At 36.3% G+C, this 11,797-nt stretch overlaps 1 protein-coding gene across 2 annotated transcripts; it reads right to left on the bottom strand.

Annotated features, from left to right (window-relative positions):
• Positions 1-97: 97 nt before the first annotated feature.
• LOC107832210 (auxin response factor 19) lies at positions 98-7,958 on the bottom strand. Of its 2 annotated transcripts, none has more exons than XM_016660027.2 (13): positions 7,255-7,958; positions 6,668-6,780; positions 4,851-4,949; positions 4,695-4,751; positions 4,391-4,546; positions 4,221-4,305; positions 4,032-4,122; positions 3,608-3,772; positions 3,307-3,505; positions 3,081-3,222; positions 1,192-2,987; positions 917-1,107; positions 98-660 (listed from the first exon to the last, which is right to left on the bottom strand). In XM_016660027.2, exons 1-13 carry the CDS (start codon positions 7,316-7,318, stop codon positions 525-527), a joined length of 3,294 nt encoding a protein of 1,097 aa, XP_016515513.2. In that variant the 5' UTR covers positions 7,319-7,958; the 3' UTR covers positions 98-524. The 2 variants fall into 2 exon arrangements, with proteins under 2 accessions (XP_016515513.2, XP_075077686.1); XM_075221585.1 differs by having other exon boundaries at positions 4,885-4,949; positions 7,255-7,868.
• Between the last annotated feature and the right edge of the window lie 3,839 nt (positions 7,959-11,797).

The raw sequence follows: 11,797 nt of genomic DNA, 5'->3' as shown, positions 1-11,797 counted from the left end.
TATTCTTGTGCAGAAGCCATCTTACAACAGAACACCTGAGAAAGGGAGAAAAGGGATAACATGAACTGAAACAAAAATTTACACTATTCACCTCAGCTACTGAAATTTACTTCATTAAGAGATTGAGGGGAAAATCAGAGAACATTCTAAACAACTATACATTCCAACGCTACACCATACATATTGAAAATTTGGATAAACTCTCGTAGCAAACATCGTACAGCTCTATCTATGGTTACCTAGGCTAGACCAGGTTCCCCCTTCCAACACGAGCTAACCCTCTAATTGGACAGGTGCAATCACACAGGGTGATCAAGCACACTCAAATCCAACCTGTGTTCTTGTCTCCTGTTCAACCAAGGAAAGGTCCTTATACCAAGATCCTAGGGAGAGAGCTGCTTTGCGTTTTCCATCGTGTATAAAGAGAAGAACAACCAATGGTGGCACATTTCCACCAAGCTTGATCAATAAACACCTAAAGTTATACAAATTTCCAGCTTCTAAGAAAGGAATTTAAGCCACAGCTAATTTACATTTCCCCCATCGGAACTGCTACAAGCTTGATTTTGGAGACTATTCCCAAAATCCCCATCCAAGCTCATTTGCTGGACTTCTTGCGGAGAAAGAATCTTAATGCAGCGGACACAGTTCACAAATTCCCTGAAGTATCATATTACGTATGTAAGTCAGCATGCCACGAATACGCACACGGAAAAAGAAACGGGCAAAGATTATAGAAACAGCTTTAGGCTACATTGATCAAGTCTCCACGGGACGCACATAATTGGATAAAAGGTTGTATGGTTCTAAGGTAGTTCAGTTCGAAGTCTTGGCTTCCAAGAGAACGGCATATGCTGCTTGCTCAAATCGAAAATGCAAATACAACATTAGATAGAAGCAAAGTTCAAGAACTTACTCCCAAGGGTCATCACCAACCAGCAGAACATCATTCTCATGATCCACATACACAAGCTTCCATCCTATTCTTTGTCTGTCCTCCAGTTGTCCCTCTATACCAAATCTACGAGCTAAGTCTTGTTTAAGGTCTTCGTAGCCCGAGTAACGTGCGATATCAATCGATCTTCCAACAGCACCACGCTTGTATACCTTTGAGAGCATAGAGGCAAAAAAGTTAGTACTCAACTCAAAACATTATGTGAGGTAGGACACAGATTTGGTAAGTTAACCAACCTTGGTATATGTCCGCAAACGAGGTACTTGAGGTGGTGGGGCCCAGGCACCTCTATTCATGAAGCTGCCTTCATTTATGGTAGAATCAATTGAATTGAAGGCCATATCAGGAACTCCAAATGACTGGGAAACCATTGATGATGAGAGTTCTGGCTGTGCTTCCTTGGGGTTCTCATAGCTAGAAAGCATGCCGCCTCCTGATGAGATATTATTCGATAGATCTTTCCTTGAGTCCATCAAGCTATTTGTAACCAAAGGATCAGACATCATCGGCAGTCCTAACTGATTGTCCATATTTGATCCAAAAGCAACACTGTTTCTGGGGTCACCCTGAACTTCTCCATCTTGACTATCTCTGAATATGACTGGCTGAGTACTGAAAGACAACGGGTTCATTGTCTGCTGTAACTGGACATCATTTTGAGAAAAGCAGACTGAGGTTGCTGAAGATGAACTATCTAGATAATCCATGTGGGGCGCTGCAGTGTGAAGGTAGGTTTGAGGAGCCAAAAATCCATGGTTCTGGCTCTTGGAGATGTTCACTGAGGGCTTCACATCAGATTTGTGCTGCAAATCTTTAATTAGATTGCTATTAGTGGACATAGCTTCGAATCCACTGGAATTCAAAAGGGGTACAGAAGACTGGGTTGCTTCATCCCCTGCAGCTGTGCCTCGATGAATCCTACCACTCATAATTGGCTGAACCGCATTTTGACAGTTGTTCGTGGATGGTGAAGTGGAACATGATGGGACGTCATCCGTAACCACCGACTGGCCTCCACCTGCAGCTCCTGTTAATAAGCTACTACAGTTTGTGGAAAGCTGATTAGTAGTCGGTGGTAGATTCTGACCAACTTGTCCAGGTAGTTCTGGTAGAATTCCAGGTTGCTGGTGAAGTTTTGATTGCTGATTTGGCTGGGAAAAACGAAAATTAGATTGGCTAGTCATTTGCTGCTGGACAACTTGCGACTGGGAGAGCGACGTGGAGGTGGACGTGGTTTGAGACATATCCAGCATTTGGCTTGTTGCAAGCGACCTGGAAAAGTTCTGTGATACATCCAAGAGCTGCTTCTGCTGATCCTGGATTGGCCCAAGCTGGGATTGTTGTTGCAATACAGATTGTTGAGCTAGAAGTGATTGCTGATGATGATGCAGCTTCTGCAAAAGCTGCAACTGTAATTGGTTATCAGAGAAATGCATCTGTTGGCTAAGTGGATCGCTAGGCTGAGATGGCATGAAACTCTGCTGCTGAGTCTGATTCATAATCTGTTGCTGCTGAGGAAGGTTCCTCTGCAGCTGGTTTTGAAGTGATTGTTGTTGCTGAAGGACATTCTGAGATTGCACAAGACTCTGCGCTTGCAAAAGTTGGGCCTGAACTTGGTTTGTAGGCACGGATTGGTTGATTGGATTCTGTCTTGGTAGCTGACTGATATCCGACAACTGTTGCTGCTGCGACTGCATAATGGATCCTACAGGGCTCAATGTGGTAGCTGGCATCTGACCTTGTTGGTTTGGCCGTTGGGTACCAAACTGTAAGGTGTTGTGCTGAGGAAGCTGAGGTGCTGCAGGTAGACCTAACTGACGTGAGAGGTCTGCTCCACTTCCGACATTCTGTAGAACGGAACCAGACAAAGAATGCAGGTAGTTTGGCTGCGGCATTGAAGGGTTCTGTTGCATGTTCATCCATTGGACTAAGCTCAGGCCTGGAAGACCTTGCGGGTCTTTCATCCCAAAGTCATCACCAAGCCATGGCATTGTCCTCTTGAATAGGCCATCCAGATCAGAACAATCGTCATCTGCAACAAGTGATATCTTCTACAGTTATCCAACAATGTCAAAAGATATCATCAGAATTGAGAGACATATTCTGGTTGTAGAATTCCTCATACCTGGCATTCCAGGTAGCCTTGGCCGCTTTGACCTGAAGAATGGAGGAGTAGGACAGATGAAAAAAGGTGCTGTTACTGGTTCAATCTCCCAAATTGAGACCCGGTTGCGCCTCTCCCCAGCAGTTGACTCATCCCAACCAACCTAATCACAATTCACAAGCGTGAAGGGTTAGTACATTCCTTAAGTAAAGATAAAACAGTCAAATTACCAGTTAGAAAACTGTACCTGCAAGTTGCGCCATTGTGAGTTCTTCCACCTCACCGGATCCAAATCACTGATGCCGGTAATTGTGCCCATATACCTTCTAGTTCCTGACTCTTCTGTCTCAAACATCATGCGGAACCGCATGCCAAGCGATACTTGACTGCTATAAGTTGCCTTGTAATACTTAGCTAAAGGGATGACAAACTCAGACGGACTTGCCCTGTTCATATAGAGGTTTAAAATTTTTAAGATCATCAAGATCAAGGATAGATAAATTGCTATAAGAAATGCATATGCCTATTAAGAAAGTAAGTTCACTGACCTTGGGTTATAAAACACAGTGAAAGGGCTATTGTTTGCAGCTGCATGGGCTGCCGCTGCTAGGATACCTATATGCATGCTATCACTTGACAACACAGATGATGATAAGTTTGTGGGCTGTCTGTTTGCTCGCCTAATACCGAGTAGAAGCTGCTGCTTTTCATCCCTGTAGACATAGATTGAAGAGCGTTAAGGATGACCGAAGCATATGAACGAACCAAAGAGAATCCAACAGCTGAGTTGGTTCCCTTTATGAATCTATGAACGAACCAAAGAGAATCCAACAGCTGAGTTGGTTCCCTTTATGAATCTCACTTAGCATTCTATTTCAATCATCAGTTTATACTTACAATTACTATTTCCTCAAATGCACAAAAAAATGAGATATAACATTCAAGGTGGCATGACATTGCCAGTATCATTACCTAATAAATAAGACCGAATCACCAGCGAAAAGCCTCTTCCCACTGACAAATAGGCTCCACCCCGTTGTTAGCAAATGGCGTTTGGGTTGCCCTGGATCACCAGAGATAGGTAAGGGATAGGAAACAAGGCAATTTTATCTGGCAATGCTTGGAGTAGTATATCCATATATAGCAAATAAACAAACTTACCACGATAAATATGGCGGAAGGTCCACACATTATCATGCAAGTCTCTAGCCACAAGTTCTTGGGCAGGTGGTTGCATCGAGTAATCCTGATAATGAACAACCAAGCCTATCACACAAAAGATAGAGAAACAACCAAAAAGCATCAAATGACAAATTTTCATGTGCTCTTACCAGAGGCGGGAATATTTTCTCTGCAGCACGTCGAGGCACAGAAAAGCCTCCATGTGTGCTCGTATCACTGGCAGTTAAGGTCTTGCAGAAAAATTCTGTTTGCGGTTTATTCGTTTTCATAGACAAATCTGATCTCAACAGTGCCTCCTTGTCAAACTGCACAAGACCAAAGGTTAACTAAATCAGTGTTACATTCAATTGGAATATACTATAAATGAGACCCTCATTCTCAAAAGAAAGAAGAATTTGTTGAGTATACGAAATAATCGCCTTTAAATGTAGACACAGCAAGGAAGGGACATACTGAAGGAACTGGCTGCAGTGTCATTTGTGCATAAACTTCATCTGTTTCCGGATCAGCCTAGTGACAAAAAAATACATTTGATTATTGTTGAGCAGCAGAGACTTCAAAAGAAAAAACAAGTTTGCATTAAGGCAAGTGAAGTCTGAAAATACATACATGTAGGGTAACATTGTGAAGGAGACAAACTAACTTTGATGGAAGATTTGGGTAGTTTGGTATTTGGGCATCTACATCTTTCTTCATAGATGCTGCAACCTGAAAATTTTAAGTGCAAGAGAAACAAATTAGGTCCATGACTAACTCTAATCTTACCCACTAATCTTAACCATATAACCATACTACACTAGCTAAAATATGGCAACTACTTCAGTTCCAGCACAAAAGAATTTCTTGAAAGTAATCAAAACTTGAATAAAAGGAAAAGGCACTTCACCATTGCTGCACTCCAATTAGTGCTAACTTTTCATTTCTTTCTTACTATTTTCCAATTTTCCTTCTTGTTCTCTTCCACATAATCTTTTGTTTCAATAACGGTCACGTCCGGACGAGCTTGCGCGTACCTCAATTGTTCCATAGGAACGAGTATTGGGTAACTCTGTCTACCAAAACTGAGTCAAATATGAAGAAATCCAAGCATTTTTTGTCTCTCCGGAATTTAAATCTTGGTCACCCATGATTTTTTTTTTCCATTTCATTACCGCTAGACCACAAACTTGGATCATTTTCTTCCTCATCATTAAGGTCTAAAAAGAATTTATGAAATATTTTTTAGATAAGGAAAATTTTCTTCAAACTTTTTTAAAGGTAAAAAATAGCACGGGCTAGCCAGTTTTCGGACTGGTAATTCAAAAATAGCCACCGTTTGCAAAGTCATTGAAAAATAGCCTCTATTTTGCTGAAACACGGACCGGTCCAGCATAATATACTGGAGATCGGTGCACCTGTGTATGAACTTCCAGCATAGTATGCTGGAACTCCAACACGCGGAAAGTTACAGCATAATATACTTGAGATTGGAGCACCTGTGTATGAACTTCCAGCATATTATGCTGGACGGGTATATTATACTGGAATTCCAGTATATTATGCTAGAATATTTTTCGGATTTTGAACATTATTATCGTTCAAATTTATCTTTACATGAAAAGTGGCTAAATTTCGATTACTTTTGAAACTGTGGCTATTTTTCAATTATCACTTGTAAATCTGTCTATTTTTAAATTTCTCCCTTTTTAAAGCAAACGCCACTTTAACCCAGCCATAAAGGTTACATTTTTTATTCCCTTTTTTCCTCATAACAACCCCACTAACTGCTAATAGGCAAAATGATAGTCAAAGGTACTAAAGATGATGCCTTTCCAATCTTTTCATCTTTGTTCTTTTTCTAAAAACCGTGTGGCAAATATATATATATATATATATATATATGCACGTGCACATGTAAGCATATGCATAAGCCAACAAAACAAACAACAAATAACAAATTTTTGATAAAGATCACAACTACACATACTGACACAAGGTGCATGTTACTCCAGAGATACCATAATAGAGGTGGAAAGAAAAAATAAGATGTGATCCACAAATAAAAAAAGTAAATTACTCCTACTAGAACATGGACAAGAAAAATAAATAAATAAATAAATACAATGCATTCTACTATCAAAATCAACAATAATGTTACCCCATACACATCTGCAGCCTGACATAAGTAAGGTGAAGGGCAATAACGTGCACCATATTGGTTCACGTTAGCAAATAGCCGCATACAGAACTTTTTTATGCGCACCTCAACTATTCATAATATCTTTTATTAGCAAATATAACTTTATTATCATTAATACTTAGATAAATAAAAAGAAATCACCAACTTTCTTTTTTGCCTCTACTGATATTAAACCACATCCTTCTATGAGCTTTAATTAAAAAAAAAAATTATTAAGCCAGTCACTTGGATATAAAAAGTAGGAGACCTGTTCACTGTGGCCTTGAGGAAAATAGACGACGTGGGTCCCGGCGGCCGGTAAGTTAACCAGAGGTCCGGCGCAGGCCTGCCATAGCTCTGGGTTTATGCTCTTCTTTTCACCTGCAAAAAAAATAAAAAAAATTATTATATTGCCCCACCATTAATTGTTAATCAATACACCTTTATTTCCATAAAATTCAACCCTTTATATTCTTGCTAGATTGAAAGACTATGGAAAAAGTAAAGATTTTTATCACTTTCTCACCCAGAATCAAACTTTTCCAAGAAAATACCATTTGCTTTCTTCAACAGAGGTGTAATGCATAGTTTGGATGTCATTGAGGGAAAAAGCATATAATAAAACCGAAAGGAAAAAAATATTTTCCAGGAAAATTTCATTGGGATGGAAGAAAAGAATAGACAAAAGCCCAGAAAGAGATATAGCCTTGTCTTTTTTATTCTAACAATATCTGCTTATTACTACTAGAGAAAGGTATATACGTACGTATATTTTTGTATGTCGCTCTCTCTATATAAATATATAAATAATAGTATATTTATTAATATGTATAATATGTAAAGATAGTGACAGACCTTCGGCAGGATTAACGTTGGCAGCAGCCTGCTGAGCTCCGGCTGTATTCCCCGGCGTTTTCATTTTCCCTTTATGCTTATTTTCTTCAGCTTAAAAACATAAAAAGTGCCCAGATATGCTCACCGGAGATTCATCGGAGCTGCACTTCACCAAACTCCGGCAACACAAAAATAGATCAAAAACAGAATCTTTTTGCACTATACTATGCTTCTCTGAGGTAAGAAGAAAAAGAGTGGTGGTGGCCGGCGGGAAGAAGGGAGTGTGTTTTCCGGCGAAAAGGGGTGGCCGGAAAAAGAGGAAGAAAGAGAAAAAAGGGGGTGGGGTGGGTTTAGTTGGGGGGACAAAGGAAGCTTTGGAAAAAGAAGGGGATGTTAAGGAAGGGAGAGACCAAATGCTGCAATTTTACTTTAAATTGCCCCCTCTTCTACACTACACCTCCCAGACACACACACACACACTATATCTTTCTTTCACTCTATATGTAAACAACTCTAATGTGCTCTTTCTTTTAGCTCTCTTTACAAAGAACCTTTTTCAGAAATGGCCTTTTGTTTCTCTCTCTTGTTTATTCCTTCTCTCTCTCTTTGGTGGATAAATAATATTTTATGTATATAATGTGTTTTTCCTTTTCTTGGGTTTTATATTCTCTGTCTGTGGCTGTGGCCTAGCAAAGTTGACCATTGAGGTGAAACTTAAAATGGGTGCTTAATAGGAGTATGTACTTATGATTAATATACATACTATTAACTTTTCTTTGGGTTTTTTTTTTTTCAACCCTTCGGGTTGTCTGGTTGATTTTGACTTACGATCATTTCCCTCTCGATGTATTCTTGGTTGAGCCTGTCGCAAAAGATTTATTTAGTGCGGTTTATATTTCCTGTGTGGTTTGCAAGCTATTACACAGGGGAGATTTATCAGTGCTCACCCGAAGGACAGAAGTTGTGGCAGAGATTGTAGCGGTTGCGATTTTTTCCTCTTACCAAAAAAAAAAATTCTACTATTTTAGCCTATTTGACCAACTTTTTTTGGACCAAAAATACTTTTGGCCAAAAATTAAGGTGTATGACAAAGCTTTTAGAAGGAAAAAAAAGTAATTTTGAGAAGAAGCATAAGCCGTTTTTGAGAAATAGAAAATATAACTTGTGTCCTAAAATACTTTTTTCAGAAATACTTTTGAGAAAAATACACTTAGAAGCAGTTTTCAACAGTTTGGCCAAACACTAATTACTGTTCAAAAGTGATTTTTAAATTAATTAGCCAAACACAAATCGATTCTCACCAAAAATACTTTTTTGAAAAGTAATTTTGTAAAAAATACTTCTCAAAATAAGCATATTTTACAAGTTTGGCCAAACAGGCTATTGTTCTTTTTAACCTTCTTCTGCTAGCGAGGAAAGGGGTTTATCTTAGGAACCGTTAATATGATCAAATGATACCCTTAGGGCTCGTTTCTATTATATACTCGTTTGGTACGAGGGATAAATGATAATTGAGTTGAGGATTAAAGAGTTTATCCCATGATTGGTTATGATAAAATTACGGTATAACTAATTTTGGAATTAGTTATCCCGGAATTGCAATGTTATTTTTATCCCTATGGAAGGATGGACAATTAATCATGGGATAACTTGTTTCCCAACCAATCGACTCTTTAATGAGATGATTTATAACCACACAAATATATAAGAATTGTTTTAGACTACTAATTTCAAAAAAAAGAATTAAAACTTTGTACCAAGCCAAAGATTATCACAAAAAAATAGGACGAGAAGTATAATCAGAGGCGAATGTAGTGAACAACTAACGAGTTTAACTGAACTCATAACTTTCGACACGGTTTAAAAATTTATTTATAAAAATTTATTAAAATTACAAAAATAACGGATATGAACAACTCTCGTCCGATTGACCCTTCATGGACTGTAGACCATCACTATCACTGCTATATTTTTAACCTTATTGCCCTCATTAATGACGACAATGACTATTGAGTAGAAGAAAATTAGAGAATTATATGTCACAAACTCACAAGATAAAAAATGTGGAGTTCATTTCTTTTACATATTTATTGGTAATTTCTGTATAAAAAGAATTTAAAGTTTCATTCTTTGACTTTATGGATTAGCTGTATTGATGTTCATTTGATAAGCGACAGTTTTCGGCAACAATTGACATGTTAAGTATATTGAGGGGTTATTTGGTTAGAAGACAAGTTTGTATTGAGATTAGTTATGTCATGATTAGTTATCTTTGAATTATTAATTATTGATTATTTGGTAAGTTATATTAATTCTAAGATCGTTAATTTTACTACTCCCCCGTTTTATATTATTTGTCATGATTATCTTGTATACGCCCTTTAAGAAAAATTAATTAGGATAAAATTTTGATTATTTTATCCTTATTCATGTCTTAATATTTAATTTTTCTTCATTGGTATTTGAATAAAGTTAGGTGTTTGTAGTCTTCAAAAATAATTATTACTAAGGGTAAAAAAAAAAGATAATTAATTTTGTCTTGAACTTCTAAAGTGACAAATAATTTGAGACAACTATTTTTAGTAACCACGACTGTTAATATGAGACGGGGAGAGTATTTTATCCTAGGATTACTTTTCACATCTGGCATGTATAAGTTATCTAGTACTATTTTTATGGGATTTTTACCCAAATAGCCAGCCACATTTATCATTTACTCTTTCTAGCCATATACATAGTTATACATTGATTATACATAATTATTCACATATAATACATAAATTATGCATATATTATACATCCACCGGCTTTTTTTTTTAAACGGTTGGGTGAGCGGCTATTTGGGTTAATTCTTCTATTTTTTTAATCTTGGGATAATTTATCATAGGATTAGTAACCAAACAAGGAATAAGGCGCTACTAAATTTTTATCCCAAAATTAATTTTGTTTATCCATCATGTCAAATGACACCTAAGGGTTTGTTTAATTCGAAATGAGGTTATTCCAGAATTATAATCTCGCATCCTAGTGAAATAGTTAATATTAAGATTTTGATATAAATTTATAAAGATATTAATTATTTGAATAACTAAAAGGAAATAAATACAATCTCAAATTTAATACTTAAATTAATATCTTAATCCCGGAACCAAACGAACCAAACGAATACGGGCGAAGGCAGCAATAGCCACTTTTAAGCCCGCTATTTAAAATATATCCATAATTTACAATGTATTCAAAGATTAGCCAAATTCACCCAAACTTCAGGACTAATAAATATCCTGAATTTGAAAAATTCAGGACTTAGTAGGCATTTGGACATGAGAATTGTAAAATTTCAAAAAAAAAAAAAAATCTTTTTCAAGTGAAAATGGTATTTGAAAATTAGAGTTATGTTTGGACATGAATATAATTTTGTTTGAGTTTTTGTGAGTGATTTGAGTGAAATTTTGAAAAACAGCTTTTTGTAATTTTTTAAATTTTGAAAAATTCAAAATTCATCTTCAAGTGAAAATTGAAAATTTTATGGCCAAACACTGATTTCGAAAAAAAGTATAAAAAAAATCGAAAAAAGTGAAAAAAAAATTCATGGCCAAACGGGCGCTTAGTGTCTTGGATTTTTGAGCTGCTAATTTGAAATTCAAGACTAAGTGTACTGAATTTTTGAACTACTAATTTAAAATTAAGGACATAAGATTCGAACTTGTGGAGTTAATTTTCGAATTTTAAGACACGATGTCCTAAAGTTTGAACTTTGAGGTTTAAACTCTAGGACGTCGTGTCCTGAAGTTTGAGCGAAATTGACTAATCTTTAAATATATTATAAATTGTGAATATTTTTTAAACAATATGCTTAAAAGTGACTACCTGATGGCATTTCCACAACGAATACTAATTGGGCGTTTGGACATAAGAATTGTAAAATTTTGATTTTTTTGTGAGTGATGTGAGTGAAAATTTTGAAAAATAATTTTTTAGAATTTTTTAAATTTTCGAAAAATTCTAAAATTCACCTTCAAATGAAAATTAAAAATTATGGCCAAACACTTATTTTGAAAAAAAAAATTGAAAATTTTCCAAAAAAAAGTGAAAAAATTTTCATGGCCAAACGTGCTCCGAGTATATTTGGTTACTCCGACTTGTCCATTGCAACTTTTGCTATTACAAAGTACTCCTTTATTATTAATTTGTGCTATTTATGACATATATGCTAAACAAATTCACTAAGACATATTTTTGAGCTACAACTTTGATAGAAATGTTTTTCTACTGCAGGTACGAATTGTTTGATTCTTCATTGAATATAGTCATAATAAATTGCCGGATTTATTTTTAGTCTAACAGTCTGAGTAAAGTCAATGCAACAATTGTAATGTAAAAATCCATGTCAAACACTCAAAGGTGATGCAGAGTAATTGTATATAATCAATTTATGATAGGATATTTGCTCTTTTGTAAAAAATAAAATAAAATAAAAAAAGGTTGTAACATTAGTTAATGTGGTCCTCTTTTTATTCATATGCTACTTTGGCTCTTGTAATGTGGAAAATGAAAGTTAATGCAG

This window comes from Nicotiana tabacum, chromosome 9 (genome assembly GCF_000715075.1).
Source record: "Nicotiana tabacum cultivar K326 chromosome 9, ASM71507v2, whole genome shotgun sequence".
NCBI classification, from domain to species: Eukaryota; Viridiplantae; Streptophyta; class Magnoliopsida; order Solanales; family Solanaceae; genus Nicotiana; species Nicotiana tabacum.
Note: the sequence above shows the minus strand (reverse complement) of the source record. Positions and strands in the feature narration are given on the sequence as shown.